General features: G+C 40.9%; 2 protein-coding genes and 1 long non-coding RNA gene across 5 annotated transcripts in view; 1 reads left to right on the top strand and 2 right to left on the bottom strand.

Annotated features, from left to right (window-relative positions):
* Window positions 1-3,390, bottom strand: part of MYO5C (myosin VC) — a 58,540-nt gene extending 55,150 nt beyond the window's left edge. The window contains exon 1 of the mRNA XM_074966322.1: window positions 3,349-3,390. Coding sequence (XP_074822423.1) covers window positions 3,349-3,375 — 27 coding nt within the window. The 5' untranslated portion in view covers window positions 3,376-3,390. The remainder of the gene's footprint in view (window positions 1-3,348) is intronic.
* The window catches only part of LOC141995259 (uncharacterized), a 39,337-nt gene continuing 14,848 nt past the window's right edge, over window positions 2,770-27,258 (top strand). The window contains exon 1 of the long non-coding RNA XR_012641284.1: window positions 2,770-2,836. This is a non-coding gene — a long non-coding RNA (uncharacterized LOC141995259). The remainder of the gene's footprint in view (window positions 2,837-27,258) is intronic.
* MYO5A (myosin VA) overlaps window positions 7,731-27,258 on the bottom strand; it is a 124,671-nt gene continuing 105,143 nt past the window's right edge. For all 3 annotated transcript variants that reach the window (XM_074966325.1, XM_074966323.1, XM_074966324.1), the window contains 8 exons: window positions 22,999-23,145; window positions 22,393-22,547; window positions 20,974-21,063; window positions 17,537-17,687; window positions 16,487-16,769; window positions 15,371-15,545; window positions 13,899-13,979; window positions 7,731-11,198 (listed from right to left, as the gene is read on the bottom strand). In XM_074966325.1, coding sequence (XP_074822426.1) covers window positions 11,046-11,198; window positions 13,899-13,979; window positions 15,371-15,545; window positions 16,487-16,769; window positions 17,537-17,687; window positions 20,974-21,063; window positions 22,393-22,547; window positions 22,999-23,145 — 1,235 coding nt within the window. In that variant the 3' untranslated portion in view covers window positions 7,731-11,045. The remainder of the gene's footprint in view (window positions 11,199-13,898; window positions 13,980-15,370; window positions 15,546-16,486; window positions 16,770-17,536; window positions 17,688-20,973; window positions 21,064-22,392; window positions 22,548-22,998; window positions 23,146-27,258) is intronic.

Raw genomic sequence — 27,258 nt, 5'->3', positions numbered from 1 at the left:
TTTACCTTGATTATTTAAAGAAAAAAGTTAAACAGACAAATTATTTACCATGAAATTATAGTGACTGGTGAAAAAACAGGAAGTAAATTATACAAACAAAAAATTCAGTTTACATTTTGAAGAATAAATTTCCCCTTTAGCTTCATGAATGACCAATTATATTCAAAGTTTACCCCAAAGGTGAGAGCTGATATTCTGTATTTCAAGGTGCTTATTTCAGAATTGCCTGAATGACTAGTTTAGCTTGTTGGGACTTCTGTATAAATAATGCCTTATACTCCCCCAAATACAACAATATCAAAAGTTTCAAATAAAAGTACTCTTCCATGATACCCACTTAGGAATTTTAAAGCCTACTTAGATTACTTCAATTCATGTATATGATATCTGATACATGAGAGAGCTTTCAAAAATTATCTGAGGAACCAACTGCATACCCTTGGAATGAACTGCATTAACTTGAACAAACAAATTAAAACATACACAGCTACATATATGAGTGTCTCTGGCCAATGCGCCTTTAACCCAAAGATGCCCTTCCCATAATAAGCAATAGTAAATCCGTAATTCTTCTTCTGTTCTATACTGAAGCAAGAAGAGATGAAATACTGTTCAGAAACTTTAGATCCCCTAAATGGCCCCCTCAAGGATGGAACTCACAACCCTCGGTTTAGCAGGCCAATGCTCAAACCACTGAGCTACCCCTATTACTTTTTCTTTTTCAAATTACATAAAAATGTTAATTGCATTCTTATGTGTCCTATAGAGCTGTATACTGATATTACCCTTATCCTGCTCCTTAGATGCTGATTGTATTTTGTCTCATTAGTCATGTTGTTAAAATTTTCTGTACATGTCTGGCTGTCACACTTTTAACTGTAGAACTATATGTTCATAGTCAGCATACCAATTCACATATACTACTTTTAAAAATAACAAATGCAAGTACGATCATTTTGTACAAATTGTGCCAGATTGTGTCTTGGTCTTGGATATAGCTAAATGTTTTATGTTTTAGATATGTCTAAAGAGGCACTTCTTCTACCAGGCCCCAATATACTGAACCACAGCAAGGGGCGAGGGGAATGAGAGATTGATTTAATATTCTAAGTTAAAACTTCCATGGGTTTCCTAGTGCATCTTGTCTTATCTATGGCTGTTGGACTTATTTTGCAAATACTTATGCGCATGCTTTACTAAATGGATTACTCACATGCTTAAAGTTAAGGAATTACTTAAGCATTTGTAGGAGTGGGTTTTATGGATGTGTTTTAGATTAAGATTTTTGAGACAGATTTCTTTCTTTAGGTCTTTTATAGTGCCGACTGCATAATCAGAGCTGAATAATAAAAAAGTGTCACCAAATATTAAGCCTTATTTTTTTTTCTGACCTTAACAATGTAACAAGTAAATAAACATGGTTTAAGTAAAAATTTCCTCAGCTCCTGATCAAGCCAGGTTAAAAACCTATTTAGAGGCACTGAGTGGAAAATAACCAAAGATTCAAAAATAATGTATGTTCCGTTCTTTCGATATTTAAAAGCCTCCCCACTAGCTTACTGAAAATAATTACAAATACATTTAGTTATGGAATAGCTGTTCAGTATAATGTATTAAACACTACTTGTGAGGAAAAAGTAATCAATATTTAATGATCTAGGGAAGCCAAATCCTGTTTCGTTTAAAATGATGGGAATCTAGAGTAATTCTGTTGACTGTAATGGAGTTACTCAGTATTCACACCAGCCTAAGTGAGGGTACAGCTCTGTATTAGGAACAGAGAATTTTCCATACAGGATCAGATAGTTAGCCCCTTAAAACCAGTCTCCTGGCTGGCCCACTATCACCATAATATCCCTGGTCAATGATGTACTTGTCTGTGGCTCGTGCACTGGTAGCCAGGAAGCTGCACCCAAGGATTCCTCCAAACAAGGGGAATCCCTCACAAAACTGGATCCGCTGGATTTATGTTCTGTTTTCTGTCTCTAGGGCAAAGCAAACTCACTGGACTTGAGAACTGGCCCCACAGCATGCAAACTGTGAAGTGATCATAATGGTAATAAACACTTTGCACTTGCAGTGTACTTTTCCCTAGATCTAAAGGTGGATAATGCTTATGGATGGGGAAAGGGTGGAGGAACAGGGAAGTGGAGTGACTTGCCAAACCTCATTTCCCTGTCAGGAGCTGGGAACAGAAGCCAGGTCTCATGATTCACAACAGCATTTCACTTCTGTTTCATTATTATTGCCTAGCTGAAGCTCTATACAATTGTGTAAATGTTTAGCTTATTTAGTAAAGCAATTCTGCAGGCAGTCAGACTTGAAGAATCATCCAGGCAGGATAATGAGTGCCTTTCTAAGTGATACTGTGTCCTTATTTTAGTTTAATAAATAACCTATAGAAATAACAGAAACCTGCGGTTTACTAGCCCTGTTTAGTCCCAGGATAGTGGTAAATCATAGCTAGTTATTAAAACCAGCCTCTTGGGTGAAAATCATGATTGGAAAAATCATGATATTTTCCTATAACTGTTTGTTTTTTGTTTTAAATCACAACAGCCTACCATAAATTCAGGGCATCTCTCACAATATCAGATGCTTTTCTTAATGCCCCAGTTCCTGGAGTCCTGTGATCATGTAAGAAGCCTAGCTTTCATTTAAAAGGGGGGGGGGAGGGGCAGAGAAATTCTGGATCCACTGAAGTCAATGGAAAAACTCCCATGGACTTTGAAAGGACCAAGATTCCCCCCCTCCTTTTCCAGCTTTCATAGTTGCAGAGAAAAGCTTAGAAGCTAGAGCATGAAGAACAGAAGGCAGCTCCAAAGACCCCAAAAAGGTGGGTGTGGGTTTTCTTTTAATCTCGTGGTTTTGGGGCGCTGGACTCCCGGTTTCTGAGGGACTGGGGCTGGCAAGGCTGTGCATTTACTCTCCGGCCCCATACTTGGGAGGCAAAGTATAACCTGAGTCAGGGGTGCAGGAACAATTTGGGGGGGGGGAGGCTGCTGATGGAAACCATGTGTTCGGTGGTTCTTATTAGTACTTCAAGCCGGGGGGGCGGCAGCACCCGCAGCCCCACTGACCCGAGTTCGGGACCAGGGACCCTCTGGTGCTGCCCTGCGCCCCAAGCTGGGGGCGCGGCGGGGCTCCGGGGGCCAGGCCCAGCCGGCTCGCCCTGCCCACACAGAAACTTTTCCCCTCCGTCCATTCCCAGAGCGGCAGGTGCCCCGGCCCTGAGCGCGGCCGCGGGCCCTCGCTCCCCAGCCCGCAGGGGAGGGCCGGGGGCAGCAGGGCCCCGCGCTGGAGGGACGCCGCGGCCCCCCTCGCCTCGCTCGCACCCGCCCGGCTCACCTGCGTGTAGAGCTCGGCCAGCGCCATGGGGCCACTGCTCCGCGCCTCGGGGAAGGAGCCGGACTCGCTCCGCAGCTGGCAGCTCCCGGGCGGGCCGAGGGGCGGCGCCGCGCCAGGTGTGTCCCGCTCCAGCCCCTCCTGAGCCGACACCGGACTTGCCGCTGGGCCCCCTGGGGCCTTCATCCACCCCCCGGGCAGAGACCAATCCGGCTTCAGCCCCCGCGGGGGCTTCCTACCCCCCCAACAGAGACCAATCCGAGTTCATTCCGCCCCCCCGCGAGGGGCTTCATACCCCCCCACAACAGAGACCAATCCGAGTTCACCCCCCCCCGAGGGGCTTCATACCCCCCAACAGAGACCAATCCGGAGTTCACCCCCCCGGGGGGGGCTTCAAACCCCCCCACAACAGAGACCAGTCCAGAGTTCACCCCCCCCCGGAGCTAAATACGCCTCCCTCCCCGAACAGAGACCAATCCGGCTTCATACTCCCCCACAACAGAGACCAATCCGGAGTTCACCTCCCTCGGGGGGCTTCATACCCCCCACAACAGAGACCAGTCCAGAGTTCACCCCCCCCGGAGCTAAATACGCCTCCCTCCCCGAACAGAGACCAATCTGGCTTCATACCCCCGCACAACAGAGACCAATCCGGAGTTACCTCCCTCGGGGGGCTTCATACCCCCCACAACACAGACCAGTCCAGAGTTCACCCCCCCCGGAGCTAAATACGCCTCCCTCCCCGAACAGAGACCAATCCGGCTTCATACCCCCCCCCCCACAACAAAGACCAATCCGGAGTTCACCTCCCTCGGGGGGCTTCATACCCCCCACAACAGAGACCAGTCCAGAGTTCACCCCCCCCCCCAGAGCTAAATACGCCTCCCTCCCCGAACAGAGACCAATCCGGCTTCATACCCCCCGCACAACAAAGACCAATCCGGAGTTCACCTCCCTCGGGGGGCTTCATACCCCCCACAACAGAGACCAGTCCGGAGTTCACCCCCCCCCAGAGCTAAATACGCCTCCCTCCCCGAACAGAGACCAATCCGGCTTCATACCCCCCGCACAACAAAGACCAATGCGGAGATCACCTCCCCCCCCGGGGGGCTTCATACCCCCCCCGAACAGAGACCAACCCAGCTTCACTCCCCACCCCCCTGGACAGAGACCCCCTTCCCCCGGCGGAAACATTTCCCCCACCACGCACAGGGGACGTGCCTCCGAGCAGGGCTAGAGCATGGGGCAGGGACTTGAGGGCGCCTCGTAGCTGAGTCTTGGAGCCGAGCACCCGCTTGTGAAAGTTGTTTTAACATGGGTTGACCGCGCTCGGGCTCACCACGAGTGTCCCATGCTTTAGCTCAAACGGTGAGTAAACATGGTGGCCCTCAACTTGGCTGGAAAACCAGCAGAGAGGAGTGCCAGAGCTTGTCCACACAGTTGCTCCTGAGATGTTGTTCAAGCCTGATTTTGCCCACCCATGGCTGATCAAACACCGCTGTATCTCTACTCTGCTTTGCTGGAATTGAGGCAAATTCCCAGTCTGTGGCCAAGCACCAACATATCTGCACTGGTGTGTACCCCAAAGACAGACAAGGAAAGCAGCAATTTGCACCAATAGCTTACCCTACTTTCCAGCAAAGGGAACAAATAGTGGCTCTTTCTATCAGTGCTAAGGGGTGCACTGCTGCAGCTATAGCAGTGGCTGTAACTGGGGCAAATCCCCAGTCTAGACATGGCCAAACATGGTTCTGTATTTAACAGAGCTACAGCTTGCAGGGTTCCCTAAAGCAGGAGAGCAGTCTCCTCCCTGACATTTTTTTAAGACACGCCAGCTGTATCAAAGAAGCTCTGAATGTGTCATTTTCCAAGGTATTAGCTTGGAAATTAGTGACTTTATAAACATTATCCATCATGTTGTTAGATGGTTCTTTACATCTACTAATGTGTACAGTCCGCTCAAAGGAGGCTGGCTCAGTCTGCCATAGCTATAGGCAAAGGGCTCTGGGCTGAGAGTCCGGTAATTGGGGAATTTTCTTTTTTAATTTTGTTGGCAATTAAATAGAATCCGGTCTCCTTAATTTGGATTTAAAACATTTATCAATGACTGCATTTTGTGAAGCCAAATGGTTGAAGGAGGAGATTTTCTGAAGCAGAAATGAGCATTAGATATTTATCACTCTTCAGTGGTATTGAAAATCTCCCTCAAAATGAAGAAATATAACACATACTTCAATCTAGTGTTAAAAAAGAAAAATAAATCGAATTATTAAATGTAGCTGTTGTGTGCAGTTTGTACAGTAACTTACCCCCCTGATTTTTATAATTATTGTACACAGATACAGTAGTCTTGTACCTCAAAAGATACCTATTGGAACAGTTTCTCTTTGGAAATCTTTATTAGTAAAATATAAATGATATAATTTACTGAAGATGACCAAGGAAACCATTCCTGAGTAAACAAGTGATAACAATAGAAATGTAACTTTGTTAATTGCATTCTTTATAAAATTACATTTGGGTTTTTCCTTACATTTTATTAAACCAGCAAGGGAATAAAATATACAAAAGCCCATATTTAAATATTAAGGTTGTGACAAATTAACAAAAGCTCAAAATATAGCTAACTATAATGATGTTGGTGTGATCCAGGTGCCAACTGGCAGATGGCATAAGAGGTGCATAGGGGGTTTACAGGTATCCCCTGGGGTTGGTATATGCATAATAATTCGTCAAAGGCTGGCATGTAAGGTCTCTACCAAGAGCCGGTGGCTCACTGGTCATCACAGTCTTTGCAAAATGTGTATGTGAATGATATTTAAGGAGATATGTATCTATCCTGAAAACTATGGTTTTAAGGTATGTAAGTTAAGACAGGTCACTAGAAGGTGATAGATCAGGGGTAGGCAACTTATGGCACGCCTGCCAACAGTGGCACGCGAGCTGATTTTCAGTGGCACTCACACTGCCCGGGTCCTGGCCACTGGTCCGGGGGGCTCTGCATTTTAATTTAAGTGAAGTTTCTTAAACATTTTAAAAACCTTATTTACTTTACATACAACAATAGTTTAGTTATATATTATAGACTTATAGAAAGAGACCTTCTAAAAACGTTAAAATGTATTACTGGCACGCAAAACCTTAAATTAGAGTGCATAAATGAAGACTCGGCACACCACTTCTGAAAGGTTGCCGACCCCTGTGATAGATTCTGTTCAGATGGGGGAAGTAAACGCTTCTTTCTCTAGTTGGTCATTGCGTAGCTCACAATGGAGCCACCAATTAATTAAGGTTACAAAATTGACACGAGATTGCAAAATCTATAGAAAGAAACATACAGCAGGAGGGGGCCTGGTTTATGAATAAAGATCAAACCACTATTTTGATGTATATGGGATTTCAAGGAGAGACATACTATTCTTCACTTCAGAGACAAGCTTGTTTTGTGAAAAAGGGATCACAGCCTACCTGGCTGAGAAATGGTGGTGAGCAACGTGAGACATGACAGTAATTAGTTAAAGTATGTTCTAGAATGCGTATTATGATTTTATTTTACATGCAACCATTTGTTTCCAATACTTTGACTTGCTACTTCTTGAATCACTCTATGTTGTTAAATAAACATATCTAAGTGGTGTGTGTTAAGCAGAGTGATGATCCTGAGGTGAAAGTGGTAAGCTGGTGTGTACTGGTTCTTTGGGAGCAGCAGATTCTGTGAATTCAGTGAGCATCCAGTAGATCAGGGCCTGGTCAGTCCAGGGGGACACTCGGGGGGCTTGAGGGTTGGAGTGAGCCTATCACTAACCTGTATAGATTATTATAGATTACAGAGCTGGGCCTGTGTAGACCTGGAGGGGAGCGCTTATGTTGCCCATGGCTGCTGGGCTTGGGGAGCTGACCCTTGGCAGGCACTGACCGACAAGGCTTCCTCACCACCGTGGGTATCCCCAGGAGTGTCACAGTTGGTCGGATACACTAAGTTCATTATGGAATTAAGATAAAGTTCCACTAAAAACACCATCTGGTTTTAGAGCTTCCAGGGCACAGAAGTCTGTGTTTTTGTTTAATTCGCAACCTTAATTTTCTTCTGTTCATTAGTATAATTTGTTTTCCATGCACTCTGAAATAGTAGCATGTTAACATACTGACAGAATTGCTTTCTGTACAACAAAAGACACATACAGTATAGATGTATTTACAGAAGAAGGTTCTGTCAGTATGAATCTGTTTGTGTGCACGCGCATGTATGACATCCTGGACCTGAACCAACTGCCCTTTCAAGTCAATAGAAAGGCTTCTGGTGGCTTCCATGGGGTTGGATTGGGCCTCATTTGAATATATCTGTTGTTTAAATATTCACAAAAAAACTAAAACAACAGTTGTAGAGTTGGTTTTTATTTGGACATTTTTCAGTGACAGCTAATAGGATACAGTGTTTATGATGCACACGTTTACTAAATACAACATCAGACACTACAACATTTCAAAGCCTATGTCATTCTGAATTGTTTTGGTTTTCATCCATGTATTGTGGTGATATAGAGTGAAAACCTGTTTAAAGGCTTTTATTTATCAGATGAATTATCAGCATCTTAAAAAACAAAAGTAATTCTCTCAGAATTCTTACATGATACTTTGAAATGTGTTCAGTTTTAAATCCTAAATGAAACAGACCTTCAGCTTTCAAATGCTGGTGTTTCCAGGTATGGAACAACTGTTAACGGATTAAAAAAAAAATCAACTTTTCAAAGATGACGTATACCATATCTTTCCATTCTGATCAAGTAGACTAGATTAATCACATTTAATAAAGCAAAATTCTTTAAGCACTTTCAAGTTCCATCTCGGATTAAAGCCTGGGTAGCAATTTGTTAAAATTTGGATAGAAGATTATGTTGCAAAAAGCAGAGCAAAATAATGCTGGACTAAAAATATACCAAACTCAATGAGGTAATTATTGTGCAACATCTTTAGAATGGTTATATATGTCAAAAGGGACATTGACAAATTAATAATTTCCAGCATCCAACAGAATCTACTATATCAATAGAGAATAAATTAAAATATAAAAGTTATGTCCACATTAAAAGAGCATAACCATGAGTCAAAGGAAAAAAAAAGTTGTTAAAAGATGTTTATATTTGTTTCCATGTTATTTAAAGAGACCTTAAACCTAAGGTGAAAAATATTTTATATCATAAATCAAGACTAAAATCCTTACTTCTGAAAAGTGCATGTAAAATACTGTTATGTAAAATTGTAGATGATTTACCAAGTGCACATCTATTTCAACTTAGAAATATTTTCCTTTAAAACATGTCAAGCAGCATACACTTTTAATGTGATATAAATGTAACACTACTCAAACCACTGAGTTTAAGGATAATACCTATAAACAACTTATTACTACTTTGTTAAGGAAACAAGACACAGTAAGGCTTTATACCGGTAAACAAATTTTAAAAACAAAAATACATCTTAAACATCAATTTTCATAACTATGTGTTTAAGTAGTAGATATATTTCCTGATCTACAGTATGAATATACTGTTGTGCCAGTTTTATTTAAACAGGAGGAGAAAAGTTTCTATTTTTCTAAATATTTCACCTATTTCCTGCTCTTATGCTATTACTGGGTATCAGAGCTTTTTCATGACATATTAACAAGTGCAGTACTTCCTGAAACTTTGAAAGATTAGTACACTCCACCATATTATATTATACTATGTTTGGAGCCAGCTTATATTATCCTTGGCGTCAGAGATAAAGTAACAAACATATTTGAATGAAGTGCTTTTGGTTTACTTTGCATATGAAAATAATTTAAATAATTTAACAAAGATCATCCAAATTAAAGATGCAATGCTTACTTGTAGGTACCGGAACGTATCAGTAGTGACCTATAAAACACAAAAAACGGGCACACACTTCTGAAAATAAAAAGGCATGAGCATTTCAAAATGGTACTGACAAAGATCAAGCTTTCTTTATTATACATTTTATCAGTCACCATATATAAGGTGCATGTATATATCTCAAATAAAACGTAACTGAAATGTATTGGTCTGCTCAGCTGACAGCAAAATGGTTTTGTAGGTTTGCAGGCAAACTGATTAGTATCAGAACATTCTAAAAGTATACCTCTAGAATACTTTTCTATTCCTGTAAAGAAATAAATGTTCATGCTAAGTTGCTAATTTGCACGATACATTAAGATATTGCACTCTACAATTTAGTAATGTGCAACTGTTTCATATGTATATTTGAATCATACATCACTGATCATGTTTTAAAATTCAGAAATGGAGTGTTGACCAAGGCCTCTGTACATTTTAAAATATAAATTCCACACTGGAGAAGATCTGAGGAGTGAAAGAGGGAATATTCTTTCTGATTGGGTGCAGATGCCAAAACAACTATAATTTCTCATTGTGCATTCTGGATCTTACAGAACACTTTATAGATTTTTTTTAAAACTATTTTTCTAGCATGAAGTAATCTTTTTGTTAAATAGGTTCATTGAACTATGTGGATAGATTCACAAACTGCACAATTTTAAATACTCCCTTCCCAGTTTGTTGTACGTTTCCAGAAGCCAATATATAGACTAATGAAGGTATTGGGCTACTCAAGGAATTTCCCCTTTCATTCTAGGTATTTGAGAATACATCTTAAAAAGTGTGGCAAAGACATAAAATGGATGATATTGAAAAAATACAATGCCATTTCCTTAGACTAAAATTGGACGAAGGAAAAACCCTGACCAACTACAAAATATGAAATAATTATAATAATCATGACTGACTTTTGTTCATTTTGCCACAAGACGAATATTTTTGTACCCTATCTTTAAAGAAAACTGTCATGTAACTTCCAGTGTGCTACTTGTGCTTAGTTACCATTTTTCCTTTCCAGGTGATATTTGTTGACATTTGCATAAATCCAGTTAAAAGAATGGACTGCATTGGACTGTAAACAAAGTTGATAAGAAAAAGTGAAGTCTCCTATTTTAGTGCCTAATAAAGGATACTGTCATACATTTTAAAGAACACAATACTCAGCAGCAGTTTAATATGTTTAGTAAATCACAGTACTAACAAATGAACTCCTATGTTATACCGCATAGTAAGCCAAAAGACTTTAAAACTTCATAATTTATGTCATACTGACATAAATAAGGAAGCTGTTTAACAAATTATTTTATATATTGCCAGTTTGCTATGTTTAAATTGTCAAAAACTCTAATGGAGAAACAGATTCCTACATGACTATGTATTCTACTACAAAATGCCTTACTTCTAGTCCTCCACTTATAGTACCGTGTCTGTCTTTATTGGTCCCTGCCTATGAGCAGATTGTGTATGGATTTTAATGTACACTATTTAAATATGTTACTAAAGATCTAAAAATGTCTCTAGGCAGCTGAAGACAATTTTTGCCCTAGCCCTATATTCATACTCTGGAAACGTAACAATCAGTAATGTGTCTACATGAAAATAATGACCTACACAAATGCACATCTTTCTACCAGCCTTCCAGTTGTGGTACAGTTATGTAGATTTCCAGCTACCCATACTAAAAATCTGGGCATATACAGTATTGTCCCTTCAAAAACGTATTTTCAGTGGCTCACTATGTTTTAATGGATTCAGATTTCAGGCAACAGACTCACTGTCAATAGCTGACAGTGCATCCTTGGTTCAGACACGTGAGATGAATGCTAGGCCCAAGCTGGTTGGAATCTGAATGGTTTCTAATGCAAGAGAGGATGGATTAAATGGAAAAGTAACAGGAAAGATGTGTTTAGCATCCATTAGCAGCTGAGGAGAGTCTTTCCTGTCTCGTAAACGCATCTATAAAAGATAAGAAATTGGTTGTGTTACTACTTCATCTTGCAGCAAAGGCAGATCAAAAATAATCACGTTGGATTTGAGTTGCTTAGTATCATGCTTTTTTTTGTAAATAAAACTGGAGCTTATAATCAGTTATACTTGATTTTCAGGTTTCAGAGTAGCAGCCGTGTTAGTCTGTATTCGCAAAAAGAAAAGGAGGACTTGTGGCACCTTAGAGACTAACCAATTTATTTGAGCATAAGCTTTCGTGAGCTATAGTTATCATTACTTTGTGGGCTTTAAACATTCTCTTGAGAAAGAAATTATTAAAAAGAAAACATGTCATTGTTTGAGCTTGTCATACTAAATATTTGACTACTGATCAGTGCAAAATATATACATATACATTTGGTAGCTTGATCTGGACCCTTTGTAACAGTTGTGCACATAAACCAGAGCTGCCCCTGAGCAGCTTTGGATCTGCATGTCTTTCCTTCGTAACAAATCTGAAGAAACATTTAGATTTTCTGCAGAGGGTAAGGGACCTTTCCGGCATATATTAACTGTACCTCTTCAGTGAGTATGCAGAATGATTAATTTGTTTTGGTTTGGTTTTACAGTAACTCCTCACTTAACGTTGTCTCAGTTAACATTGTTACGTTGCTGATCAGTTAGGGAACAGGCTCGTTTAAAGTTGCGCAATGCTCCCTTATAACGTTATTTGGCAGCTGCCTGCTTTGTTCACTGCTTGCAGGAAGAGCAGCCGCTGGAGCTAGTGGAGGAGGAGGGTTTGGAACCAGGGTGGCCCAGCAGCCCCCCATCAGCTCCCCATCGTTCCCTGTGTGGCAGCCACCAAGCAGGATATCAATTGCCGGGCAGTTCAGCTGTCCCTCCCACCACTGCCCTGTGCTGCTCCTGCCCTTTGCCTTGGAGCTGCTCCCGGGAGCCTCCTGCTTGATGTGCAGGGGCGGGAGGAGAAGTGCTAATGTCAGGGTGTCCCCCTCCCACCGCTCCTGCCCCCCATCTCCACAGGGCGGGGAGGGGGGACATAAAACAGGGCTCAGGACCGAGCTTGTAGATCTACTTAAAAAGGCAGTGTCCTTAGAGTGGGATCAGCGTACTTAAAGGGACAATGCACGTCTCACACACACACACAGTGTTTGTCTCACACACACACACCCCCATGTGTGTCTCTGTCTCTCTCTGCCATGCTGTGTCTCCTACCTCCATTTGTGCTGCCTTGTAGAGTGTGAGGCTACATTAACAACAACGCGTTAACCCTTGAGGGCTCAGCCGAGTGCTAGTTCATCGTTTAGCAGTGAGGCATTCCCTGGGAAATATCCCACCCTCTGACTCCTCCACCTCAACCAAGCTTCGCAATCATCATTGCTGTGTACAGTATTAAATTGTTTGTTTAAAACAAACAATTTGTTTAAATACTGTGTATACGTGTGTATATATATAAAAAATATAGTCTTTTGTCTGGTGAAAAAAATTTCCCTGGAATCTAACCCCCACTATTTACATAATTCTTATGGGGAAATTGGATTTGCTAAACATCATTTTGCTTAAAGTAGCATTTTTCAGGAACATAATTACAACGTTAAGTGAGGAGGTATTGTATCTTGTCAATCTCCCTTATCAATCTTATTGTTCCCCTAATAGATACCAGGAAAAGCAACTTTTAAAAATAATTTTTAAAAATTAATTAACTAGCCAGTATTCCTCTGAATTTTCAAAAAATGTTTAATTCTCATCATATTTTTCAAATTAGAAGAGCTGAATTGAGAACTTCTGATATGTATGGCTCAGTTTTCAAAGTAGTCTCAAATTGACCACTTGTGTGAAAAAAATTTGAATGAATGGGTTTGGTGTGTACAAATTTCCTCACTTGCATTTACAAATGTTAATACTTGAAAAGTGGGTATAGTGGAGTGTGCACAAATAAAGATACAGAGATAGAAAAATTATGTCCTCTTCTGAAAATCAGGTACCTAGAATTCACTTTAAAAATAAATAGTGATAGAAAGTTTATAAAGTCTACATTAGTTTAAATCTGCAAATTGTAGCAGAAATTGTGACAGCCTACAATAAACATACCGTATATACTCATTCATTAGCCCGTTTGTTTATAAGCCGACCCCCCAAGATGGATAAGTAAAAATAGTAAAAACTGTATGACACTTTCATAACTGACCCTATATTTCAGGGGTTGGCAAACTTTGGCTCCCGGCCTGTCAGGGTAAGCCGCTGGCGGGTTGGGACGTTTTGTTTACCTGGAGCGTTCACAGGCATGGAGCCCCTCAGTTCCCACTTCCCGCAGCTCCCATTGGCTGGGAACGGCGAACCACGGCCACAGGGAACTGAGGGGCTCTATGCCTGCAGATGCTCCAGGTAAACAAAATGACAATGTATTAGATATTCAATTCAATGATTTCATAGAGTTTAAAATCATCAAATTTTGGTGTAGACCTGTTTATAAGCCAACCCCCGTTCTTTGATGCGTCACTTTTTTACCAAAAATATTCGGCTTATGAATAAGTATATATGGTAAATGTCTTGGTATCACATCTGTATTACAGAAGAAAAAAAGAAAATGTAGTTGACAAGCCTGCTTTACTTTGAATATCGCACTGTACTTTATGACAACACCTATTTTGGCTCACTGATGTGTTCCTGTAGAACTAACTCAACAATATGTGGGGCAAAAAACAGACTTACCTGTATCGTACGTATAAATGATATTGAGACCCTTTCTTCAAACTCATTAACTGGAGTATACAAATTCAAAACTTTTACAATCTGTGAAGAAAAACAACAGTTCTTGGTTTCAGTCTATTGTTGAATTAAATATATATGCATCCTATTCTTAATGTTTAAAAATATCTTTCTAAATTAGTTGTTTACAAGTGCTGGTTACAGTTTTTTTCAAATCAATGCATTTGAAATTTTCTTACTCATTTAAGAAATTGCTATATGCTATAAGAAATTAAGGCACATATTTAAAATAAACAAGCCTTTTACATTTTTTTAATGTGAAAATATATAGCTGTACATTATTATTAAACAGCTGATCCTGGCACACTGGCAACTCCTACTTCTTCCATGACAGCTACACGAAATTGATCAGCTAATACCAGCACAGGAGGAGATTAGAGGTTGACGACTGTTTTTAAAATGTAAGGTTTAGTGCTCGCTCGCTCTCTCCATCCTTCATACATCACTTGTCTTCTTAGATTGTGTGTCCTTTGGGGCAGGGACTATTGCCTTGACACATGTGTGGGCAGTGCCTACCACACTGTGAAAATTACCAGAAGACAATCAATCAGCAGCAATAATATCTTACATCCACTGAAGTCAGTGGAAGTGTTGCTACTTCCTTTACCTGAATTTAGTCCTACATTTCGGACCCTATCCTGTTCCCATCAAAGACTGTAGTAAAATTTCCACTGATTTTAAATGGAACAAGTTAGAGCCCTAAATGTAGGACGAAGACCCCAAACCAAGAAAAAGACAGACATCAGTAAGGGGAACATCAAATGTTACAGAATAACTTTCTTTAGCTTAAGTAAAAATCTCTGTACTTTTTTCATGATTCTATTTTTTTAAATAAAATTTGAAATTTCTGAAATTGGAACTTTTTCTTAAAGTGCAAAAGCAACAGGTGTTTCTACAATTCTGATGCAGGGATTGGGATTGGGCTGGAATGTAGTAGTATGGTTCACAGGCATCTCTTATTCTTGGAGTCAAAGGCCTGGCCTACACGGATTTTGTACAGATATAACTATTTCAGTCACCTGTAGTGTTTTTTCAATTGAACTAACTATTCTGGTACAACCCTGAGTATGGATTACACTGGTATAAAGGAGCTTTATGCCAGTATAGCCTATTCCCCTTAGCTATACTAGTATATCACACTGCCCCCCCCCCCCATAACTGCATCCACATTGGTGGGATTGTGCCATCTTAACTATACTGGTATCGTTAAAGCAGTACAACCTGGAACCTATTTTGTGCACAGACCTTGGGAGAGGACCCACTATCCCATTCGACCTCTGTTTTCATTATGCTTATTTACAACAACATGAGCAGAAATACCCAATCTCTGAGATGGAAGCACATGCAGGCCTAGAAAAAACACAGTTTAGAGGTGCGCATAAATGTAACAGCTGTCAGGATAAGGGGTGGATTACCTGAGCAGTAGTTAGAGCATTGCACATTGAACAAATGGCTTCTGCGTCTTCATCCGTCTTCTTTTTCACCTGTAACAACTGTGCGGCCTGAATGAGAGGCTCCAGTGTTTCTTTAGCCCCACTATTCATCAAATTTTTGTCACGTAGCCATTCTTCAAGCTGACTCACATTGTACCTGTTAAAAGAGGAAACCCCCCAAGAATGTTTTCACTCCTACTGTTCAAGTCTGACCAAATATCAAGAGCTTTAGATTTTCTGTTTAATTAATGCCCATATTTTGTTTTTGTGGGTACTCTCCTCACACAGTACCTAGTTATAATTTCCGTAAAGTTTATTTCCATAGCAGCTCCCTTCAATTGATTTTCCTGAGAACTGTTTAATAACCCTATGCTGTGCCATTAGAAGCCTTCACACCCTGAGTTCCAAAGAATATTTGAAAATAATGGCCAAACACTCTCTATCTACCGCTTCTCCTCCTTGTTTGGCTCTGTTTGGATGTACAGCCTAACTCTGTTCCCCTTATTCACCTCAATGGGACTACTCTGTGCAGTTAAGACAAGCAGGATTTCACCCTTGTATATTAGGCTGAGATTTTCAAAGCTTCTTAGGAGATGAATATGATAACGCTATACAAACAGAATGTACTGGGCAACAGACACCAAAAAATGAATAAAATGTGTCCCATACTGGGAAAAAGAGGAACGACAACAGATCTGAACACATCATGTGTCCACTGAGCCACAAACTGACAAGGTTAAGCAATGAGGAACATTTGCTACACCTCCCCATACTCTGCAGTAGCAGGTGTTGCCCATCTGGGCTGAGCCTTACTTGCAGATAAAAGGGAATTAATTTTGTTTCCCCCCAACTTCATCCTACAGAAGCTTTTTTGTGGAACCAGGATTTACCCCTAAATTACATGATGACTTCCTGGTGAGATATTAAGTGCAAGAAACCCTCAAAACCAGCATAAAGGAGTCTGGCACACTTCTCTCTTAGATGGAATGCTGAAATACAACTATTATTCAAAACAATTATCTGAGCATAACAAATCCATTCTTACAGCCAACAGTACATTTAAGAGGCGAGTGAAAATACTATGGAGCGCTCTCTCACCGTATCTGCATCCCTTTGCTCCAGGAGCACATGTCCTTGCGCAGGAGGAGGTTATTCAGGGTTACTGCCCCAGTGATGTAGAATGTTTGCTTGACAACTTGCTTGATCAACTCCGGATCCATACCATGCTGACACATTACAGAGTGGAATGTGTTCAACTGTCGAATGATAGAGTCCAGCGTGTAGGTCCCTTCATCCGCAATACTGGACGTTCTCTTTCGCAGCCCTGGTGGCTTTACCCCTGAGACGCCTTGAATAGTTTCATGCTCCAGCATTCCTGAAACTGCATTTGATTGACAACATTATTACTATAGCTGAAAAATGCCCAAATATATACACATTTTTACAAAACAGTAATTAATATTTATATACAAGTAGTAGACTGAGCTTTCTATTGGCCACCATTCTATACCATTCCAGCTCTTTTCTAATTGCCCCCACTAATTTCTGCAGAATCAAAGTTAAGTTTCCATTACAATTTTAAAAAGAGCCTAGTCTGTAGGGTTGTAAAGAAAGCCTGAATGTGGCTCAATATAGTACTTTTTTCCTGAGTCTTCAATTAGATAAGCAATAGCTTCAGTGGAGCTAAGAGCTGCTCCATTCATCTAAATGATGTGTTGACTCTGCAGCCAAGTGAAAATTTAAATGTCAATATTGTCTTAAGGGGAGATACATGAATTTAATGGGCTTTGCTTAGAGATCTACAATAAATCATTTTCATTTAAAAAAATGTGAATTTAAATATCAACATTGTTAACTACTTCACTGCTGATAATATTATTACTTTATTACAAGCATTTATAAGGTACATCCAGCTATTCTGTCATAGTGTGGGGGGGAGTAGCAACAGAGTTATGCTTTCATTCTCTCTCCCTGATCTCTGCTTATACTAGTCATTTATAAACAGAATACTAGTAGGGTGCTTTAATATAAATATACCATTTAAGGGAAAATACAAGACATCATATACTACCACATTCTCATTGAGTAGGGAGAAATTTATTTTGATTAATATAGCTGGAAAGTTAGAAGAATTTAATTTTGCCTTACCAATCATTGGCTGCAGAATATTCTCTAACACTCTGACGAGCTGCTGGTAGATCTGAATAGCCAAGTCACTCAATACCTGTCTGTATTCAGCCAAGTCAAAATTGGTGAGGCAGTGTTCATTCTGACGAGGCGTGTTGTGCTTCATAAATCCCTGAATTCACAAGACAATGGAAGCAAATGCTTCAATGTACAAAATAGCATGTATATTTTTTTCTTACTGTAGGCGAGTAATACTCCTTTGAAAATCCATTCCCATTCTCCCGCTTACATCCCCAAAACATTTCATTTAAAAGTTGGTTCTATTGCAGCTAACACTTGGATTTGCATTTTGGGTATGGATCAAATGACTTCTATCGTAGGTTGAGCTTGCCTTTATTATATTCACTGCTTTGCATTATATTCAGCATTAATGCAAGGAACCTACACCTACAGGCCTGTATCTTGTCAGACATTAGCTTCAGCAAGTTAGCATAAGGCTTGAGGCCTATGAACTTTGAACAGATAAACTTTAAACAGAAAAATGACCCAACGGAAACTCCAAGTATCAGGGAGCTAAAAATAGAGAGTTTAAGGGGAATTTCTGACCACAGAAACATGACCCGACCATATATATGAATTGACGTATGTAACAGGTACATAAGCTACATCTACAAATAACTAACCACAAGAGGGCCATGGTAACGAATTGACATAATGATAATAAACTGAGATCACTGATATGTTAACCTATAGGAAAAGGACACTCCAACATTAGTAAGGTGAGGAAATACAAATAAGGAAAAGGGGAAAAACCCTTGCATCACTCTTAGCCCTGGTCTACACTGGGGGAGGGCAGGGTCAACCTAAGATACGCAACTTCAGCTACATGAATAGCATAGCTGAAGTCAGCGTATCTTAGGTTAACTTACCTGACCGTGAGGACGGCGGCGAGTTGATTGCTGCTGCTCCCCCGTCGACTCCGCTTCCGCCTCTTGCGAGCTGGAGTTCCGGAGTTGACGGGGAGCGCATTCAGGGATCGATTTATCACATCTAGAGGAGATGCGATAAATCGATCCCCAATAGATCGATCACCATCCGCCGATCCGGTGGGTAGTGAAGACCTGCCCTTAGGGGCAGTAGGAGAAGGAGATGTAGTCCTTGGGAGGTGCCAGAATAATGGCTACTGGTGATGAGAGGAAAGGTGATGTTGATGAGGAACATGAAGGCTAACAGTTCAGGCTGTTCTACAAGGGATGGTGTGAGTATATGGATGTGCAGATGGGCATTCTGTAGTATTTCTTTCTATCTTACTGAGTTGGGGTGTTTGTGACTGTGTAAATGTATTGATAAACTATTTGTAAATATATTGAAGACTTCCTGTAGTGAGTGTTGCAACTGTGCACATTGGGGTTTCCAACTATATAATAATTTGAATAATACTGGGCCTGGTCTTGGGACAAGAAACTATCAACCCTCGAAGTGATAACTCAGGATTCGTAAGTAATCAATATAATTAATACATAATCTGTAGATCAGGCTACACTGCCTTGAAACTTCAAGAATCTGAAGCATTTACTGAAGTTACAAATAAACCACTACTTTCCCCCCATTATTTCTAACTGCACAAATAGTCTTTCTAGGCCTTTAAAGAATTGTATGAATACAAAGGCGCATTTAAAGACCTCCCTCTAAGGCTACATCCACACTGCACACCTCTTGCAGTACTGTGCAGGATAGCTACACACTGCAATGAAAAGCAGGCTGCATCCACACCACAGCGTGTCAGTGAAAGGCTCTGGCATGAGGGAAGCAACAGGGAGCTTCCAGAGCCCTGCCCTGCTGCTTCCCCACACTGGAGCCATGCCCCACTGCCATAGTCTTTTTACTGTGGCAGGGAAAGGCTCTGGCAGTGGGAGACTACACTGCTAAAAACAGAGCAGTGTAGACAGGAGAGGCACTGCTTGGGCATGTAGGGTACATATCCAGAGGCTTCAGGAATGTCTTTCCTTGCCTCAGCAGTGCCTCACTGTCTACACTGCTATTTAGACCCATGCTCGGGGGGAGTGTAACATATGTACTCTACATCAGTGCTTCTCAAGCTATCTGATGTGGGGGACCAGCAATTTTTTTTTATAATGTGCGCGCAGACCGGCAGCCAATGGCTCGCGGAATGGCACTGGTCCGCAGACCACCACTTTGAGTAGCACTGCTCTACATATAGTGTGTACCTTAAATGTCTTTTTTTAATATTCAGATAACTATAATTTTGCCACTATCACAAAACCTTTCATCTTCAAGGATTACAGAGTATATTAGAAAATTAAACTGATATAAACACTACACTGAGGCATCACTTCATGCAGCATTGAAATATAGCCACTTCTGGAGTGAGATGTGAATAGGGTTTACAAGCTCAGAGCAAGGCAGCACAATTATTCCTTTTCTTTTCTAAACAGAGATACACGCCAGATTCTCTCTCATGGTCAATCTCCAATCAGTGCAGGAGAGTGGGTGGGTGGAAAGTGTCAGAGCTTCTCATTTTTTGGGCTGGTCTGTGCCCTGCTGTGTGTTTGTAAAGCCTCAGAGTTGCACCAACGTACACCACTGGTGCATAGTCATATACCAGTGGAGGCTCAGCATAGCTGAGTAGAGCTCCTTCCCACATCCTGCATGGCAGTGGGCAGGGTCTGGTGCAGGAGACACTTCTGCCAGCTTTGCGGCAGGTGAGAGATCCCACCCTCCAATTTTATCTCGGGGAATTCTCCGTTGGATGGTTACGGAGAGAATCCCTCCTATAATATCTAATTAAATTTGCCGGAATGAATCAGATGGGTAACTATGTTCTACCTTACTTGAAATGTGTTCAGGACACCATGGCTAATGGGCTAACATCCTTATTTTTACAAATAATGCCATGCAGCGTTAACTACCAAAATTAGCTAAAACCTTAATTTTGTATGTAATCTGAAAGATGGCACTTCCAGCATGATGCCCTCTAGCACCATGCTGGGACACTGGTTCACTATGGACTTGCAATGCCATCTACTAACTTACCACCACCTATTCCAAAGCCCTTTGGTGTTTCTTAGAGATACTGCCTAACTTTGAGATCTGATGGGAACACAGATTGATACCACTGGTATGATGACACTATGCAAGCCTATCTGGTCTGTAAGCCCCTTACTATACCAGTCTTCTATCTTTCTTGGTCGAAGATCATCAATTATTTTGAACAGTCAAACGCTGTGAAAACATTGTGAACTTGCTTGACACTATCAAATGTGCCTCATTTGTGAACCATGCCATATCTGAACCCACCTTTGAAGTTGAATGGTTAGTGCACATTAACTGTTGCACCTATTTTCATTTTGCATTTTAACAAAACAATAAATTTAAGGGAAAGGTCTAATATGAATCATATGATAAAAATAAAAAAACAGAACAGGAGTGGCACTTGCCTCTTCTCCACTATACTGCTTCAAACAGTGCAAAAATCGGCAGGTGTTAGATAGCCAGAAGGAGACAGTTTCAACGTCGTCACCTCTTTTCTGAAGACAAAAACAAAGACATTTGAGTTTGGATTCATAAGAAAAATTGAAAAAGAAAATGTTAGAAACTAAAACAGAAAAAAAATAATACACTATACATTGTAAAATAATTAAAAGTAATAAAACACTATACACGCATTTTCTTCTGGTAGTTGTATAGACTTACCAGTATAGTAATGTTGATGTTTGACCGCTTTTTGTACACTGCCATAACATTATTTGAAAGGCAAGTGTTTTCTTAAAATGGTGAAATTCATTTTTACCCTCTCGTAGAAGTTTCAAAATATTATTTTTCAAACCAATTTTTTCTTTTCCAATTTTACAGGCATTTCCCCCGTCCTGTGAACTGAGCTGAAATCTAGGTGATTGGGTTTGTTACTGCACTTTCTCTTACCAGTACTCACTGTGCTACAGTATGACTGGTTTCAGCAAACTGCAACACTGAGGATAAAGATGTACAGCAGGGGGAGCAAAAACATAACTTAGAATTTGGAGGTCTTTCACTACCACTTTGTAACAATTTTAATAAACCTGACACGTCAACTTAACAAGAAAAAACAAAGCCCCAGGCTTGCTTTGAACCTAGAAACTGGTTCCTGAACAATTAAATCTGAAGCACTTTACGGAACGTGCAGTAACTGATATAACTAGACACATTGTTCTCCCAAGACTATTCACATATTGTCTTAAGTACTTTATCTGAATTCCTGCACAACTGGTGTTTACTAAAGCTTTTCCAGAAGGCGTGCATTGCTTAAATGCTTTTCAGTCATGGTAGCTGTTTTGTTTAATGACTGAAAAATGCCCTGACAAAAATTACAAAGGGTAATCTATTTAAGGATATTAATGTTCACTGGTCTCAACCTTTCTACCAGCTCACAGAACAGTCCTTAGAATTACACATAACCACCTGGGAATCTTCCAACCAAAACAGCAACGGGAGTATATGGGTTAACAGCGTGGCATTATGAAGAGGACTGGAAGGGTTCTATAAAGAACGAGTTGTGCAAGTGACTATGTGCACAAAATTATACATGCACGGGTAGAGGGCAGGATGAAAGCTCTTTAGGATCAAACAAGGGTTAATATAACTTCTACTGTTCTATTGAGTCAAACTATCTATACTATATTGTGAAACTAATTCTGTGTAACTTTAGCTATGATCTGGGGACAGGTAACAGCATTTTTGTGATGGGCAGTTATCTGTGGGAATGACTTACTAACCAGTAACTAAGAGCCAAATCGGTGAAAGCCTTTTTTCTATTCTTTAAAACAAAAGCAAAAGTAGATTTCAAGTTGCATTTTCATAAAGGACATGAAACAGCTAACCTTCAATACTTTTTTGATGCCATTAATAGTGGAAGTCAGCAATGACCTCACTTTTTGATCATCATTAAGGTAATCAGCATGGCGGACACACATGAATAATATATATGCTGGTAGTCCTGGGATCAGGTTGACTGCTACACCACGTGGTTTCAGATCTGGGAAAAACCAGACAGACACACACACACAGAACTTTACATCAAATCTAAATTCGTCAGATGGTATAATGTGCAGTATTGCTGCAGATCCTCAGTTAATCACCATAGTTCTGGCCAATGAATACCAATGGCATTTATTTTACAAATAGTGTTATTTTTCTGACAAAGCTATTGGATCAGAAAAAAAATATTTGCCAGTTAAAATTTTTTATGGAGAATTACAAAAGGCATTGCCAATATTTGATATACTAAGCAAGAAGAAGGATAACATTACAATAAAGATGCATACAGTTGAGTTAGTGCATTGGAGAAGTCTCACCTTCCTCCAAAATATTAGGTAAACTGGACATTGCCAAACCTAAGATACCAAACTACCCAGATCAGTTATCTGATCTGATAAGGCAAATCCCAAGTTCCTATATTGTTTATTGCAAATAAGGAAAATATTTACCTAAAATAAGATTCTTGACCAGTTTTGGCTCATCATCCTTCTTATATTCTAACATTCCCTGGAAGTCCTTTTCTTTCCGTGGAATATTAACTGGACGTATGGGTTCATCAATGATTTGCCCAGGCGAAATGTTTTCCATCTGGCCCACTTTAAGAGGGAGAGAAAAAAATACTGAGAAAATATTTTCCAATGCAAGCTTTACACAACAGCAGAAATTCCTATGCTCTTACTCAAGAACTCTAACATTTGTCATCAAGGAGTATTCTTATTTGATTTAGCCTAACACCTCCCAGTACAACTCCCATTGTGCTAAGAGACTTAATTCCTGATAAACATATTATAGGAATACATCCTCCCTTTGATGAAAAGTGGAAGTGTGTGAGTAACTCCCATTAATATAAGTTAACCTCCCTGTCAGTGCTCCCAATGTAGTGATGAGAAAAAGGCCTTTCAGGCTGTTTTTAGAAATTCAAAGCAATTAATTAGTTTTGATTTGCTGGATTTCACATCAACAAAAGTGTAAGAATCAGAAATAGCACTAGTCACATACTGAATTATACTGCAGCGGTCACCATTATCTGTACAGCAAAATGTTAGCATTCTTAAAGGTATGTCTTTGTTACAAGAAGTGAGAGATGGTGTTTGAAAACTATTTCAGACCAACCCCTTTCTACACTAGTTTGTTTGGCTAATTGGCACAGCCAAGGACAAACAAATTTCATAATAATTTTCACAAATTATGCTTGAACCTAAGCATACCCTGAAGGGCAATTTGTGAAAATGATGTTGAATGTGGTGTGGCTCTATTTACAACCGTAACCCAACGGTGTTCAAATTCTGTTTAAAAGCAAACCACTTTTAAACTTTGTTTTGAAATGATTTCATTAGCTTAGAATCAGACTGTTAACCCATGACTAACTTGGTTTGCATGAAATGCATTATTCCTTTCATCAATCCAACCTTCAGTTTGAATCCTAGTGCTCATGAGAAAGAAGGGTTATTTACCTTGCATCTAACTGGAGATTTTTGAGCTGATACCCATCTGTATTCCACTGCGAGCCTGAGATAGAAGATTTTTACTAGCAGTGACATAGGTCCGCGCCTGTGCACTTCCTCTCCTTGGCCTCTTAACTGAGGGTGTAAGGGTCAGTGGAGGCCTCTCCACTTCCTTCTCTACCATGAATCATATATGAAGGATCCAAAGCAGAGGGGAAGGAGGGTGGGTAGTTGAATACAGATAGGGACCACACATCTCAAAGAACTCCAATGACTATATATGGTAAAATAACCTCTCTTTCTTCTCTGAGTGCTGGTCCCTATGTGTATTTCACAGTGGGTGACTGACAAGCAGTATTCATTTAAGGGGAGGGGGCAAGGATTTGTGTGGTATCGATGACTGAAGGACCGCTGAGCCAAAGGAAGCATCAGCTGCAGAAGCTTGCACTGTGCCATAATGTCTCATGAAGCTAGAACCTTCAGCTAGAACCCCATGTTCCCATTTTAAAGATGTCAACAAGGTGAACTTCTTGGAGAAGCTACCAGAGCTGCGTTAGCTCTGCTGTAGGCCCTCACACCTTGCAGAGGAGGGATATCTGCTAATTTGTAACCCAGCAGAATGCAGCCTGAAATCCACCTAGAAAGTCTCAGAGAAGAGATCGCTTTTCCCTTCATTCGTTCTGTCAGGGAAAAGAACATCTTGGAAGATTTCCTAAAAGATTTTGTTTTCTATAGGTAGAACTCCAAAGCCCATCATATAGCCAACAAATGTATGGAAGCTTATCCTCACTGGAGATGTGGCTTCAGGAAGACAACATGGAAGTGGATTGTTTGATTCAGGTGGAACTCAGAGAGTACTTTGGGGGTAAATTTTGGGTGTAGTTTTAGCAAAACCTTATCCTTATGGAAAATTGTGTATGGTGGGTCAGCCTCTCTAGTTCTCTAACCTTCTAGCGAAGTGATAGCCAGTAGAAAGTAACCTTCATAAATAAATAAGTCAGCAAATATGTCCAAACAGGACTACATTAACAATGAGAGAACCAAATTAAGATCCCATGTTGGAGCAGGTCTTGTCACCACTGGGAAGATTCTGACTAGATCTTTTAGAAAATGTACAGTCACTGGATGGGTGAAAATAGAGTGACTGTCAGTTGGAGGGTAACAGGCACTAAAAGCAGCCAAGTGTACCTACAGGGAGCGAAGGGAAAGACCTGAGGATTTCAAGGAAAGCATAGCCCAAAATAGTAGGATGTCTGATTCTTCTGGGGACATCTGGCGATGCAGAGATCAAACGGAAAATCTCTTCCACTTAGACGAGAAGCACTTTCTGGTAGATTCCTTTATGCTGTTGTTAAGGATGGTTTGGATATCTGTTCTAGGTTCAACATTCATCCACATGCCATGCCATGAAGTGGAGGGAGTTCAGATTAGGATGTTGGACCCTGCTGCGTCCTGGATCAAAAGGTTTGGGATGGATAGGATATTAATGGGTGATGAGTGACATCTAAAAGAGTTTGGGAAGCCAAAACTGCCTGAGCCATCTAAGAATGAGAATGACCACTGTTCTGTCCTGCTGGACCTTCCTCAGAACTAGATGTTACAGTGGATTGGGTGAGGAAAGCATTCATTAAATGCTTTGACCAAAGGTGTAGAAGCACTTTTCCACGAGAGTCCTGACTTCGAGCACTCCTGGAGCAGTACATCTTGCATTTCCTGTTCTCTTGGGATACAAACGGGCCCCAAGACAGACACCCCCACTACTGGAATACGCTGTGCACCAGAAAATCATGTAGTTCCCATTCATGACCCTTGGAGTAGTGCCTGCACAGGCTGTCTGCCAGTGTATTGTGTATACCCAGGAGGTATGCTGCTGATAGGGTAATCTGGTGACGAACACATCTACTCCACCTATTGACAGCCTCTATGGCAAAGGGGCCAGGGTGGGGTGGAGGGTGGAAGATCTTGCTCCCTGGTGCTTGCTGATATAGAACACTGTTGTCACGTTGTCTGACATCACTTGAATATGCTGGGATTGTCTGAGCAGTAAGAGTATGAGCAGAATCTTTTGCAGGCCTCTCACACCGCTCTCAGTTCTAGGAGGTTTCTGTGCATACCTGGATGCCCGAGGAGTCCAAGTCCCTTGTACTATGTGCTCATCTAGATGGATGCTCCATCCTAACAGGGAGACAGCGGTGATCAATGTTTTCTCAGGGATGGGAGAAGTGAAGAGAACTTCCATGCACACTTGCTCTCCCACCAATCTAGAGAGTCCAGCACTCTGAGAGGAAGTGTGACCAACTTGTCCATTTTGTGTCTGCTTGGCATGTACAGTGTCTGAACCCAAGCCAGTAGGCAATGAAGGTGAAGTCTCACAAAAGGATGTTACATCGGTACAGGATTCCATGTGACCCAGGAAGATCTTCTGTCTGCGAGCTTATGTCTGCATGCTCACTGTGAGTTGTGAGATCAGATTCTCTATTGATTGGAATCTGTCCTGAGGGAGGCAAGCCCTAGCTCTGACAGAGTCCAGAGATACTTCAGTGAATTCTATGGGAGCTAAAACAGACTTTTCCATGTTCACACAGAGTCCCAATGATGCTAGAAGACTGAGCAGGGATGAGGTTGCTGTCAGTACCTCTTAATTAGATTTCTCCATCAACAGTCAATCTTCTAGGCAGGGAAAAACTGATGATCTGTGGTGATGGAAATGGGCTACCACAAATGAAAGCAACATTGTAAATACCCAGGGGGCTGCTGCTAATCCAAAGGGGAGCACCCTATATCGATAATGGTTTGAACCTAAAGCAAACCTGAGGAATCTCTTGCATGAGGGGTGGATGTCTATATGAAAATAGGCATCCTCCACATCAAGAGTTGTGAACCAGTCCTTTCTGTTTAGTGACAGAATTATTGACATCAGGGTAACCATCCTGAACCTTAATCTGTAGATGAAAGCATTGAGCTGTTGGAGATCTAAGATGGAACTCCATCCTCTCTTTTTAGGAATGAGGAAATATTTCAAGTAAAACCCCTTTCCCCGATGTTGAGGGAGTACTGGCTCTATGGGCCCCCCACTGAAGGAGGGAGGTCTACCTCTTCAGTGAGTATCCTCTTGTGAGAATGGTCCCTGAGGAGGGATGGGGAATGGAACTCTATGATGTAGCAAAAATGAATGATGTCGAGAACCCATTTATCTGTTATCATTTGCCAGGTATGGGAAAGACAGGCTAGGCGGTTGCCAAATTTAATAATGAGGTCTGAAGT

Source organism: Natator depressus, chromosome 10, assembly GCF_965152275.1.
Source record: "Natator depressus isolate rNatDep1 chromosome 10, rNatDep2.hap1, whole genome shotgun sequence".
Classification (NCBI taxonomy): domain Eukaryota; kingdom Metazoa; phylum Chordata; order Testudines; family Cheloniidae; genus Natator; species Natator depressus.
Note: the sequence above shows the minus strand (reverse complement) of the source record. Positions and strands in the feature narration are given on the sequence as shown.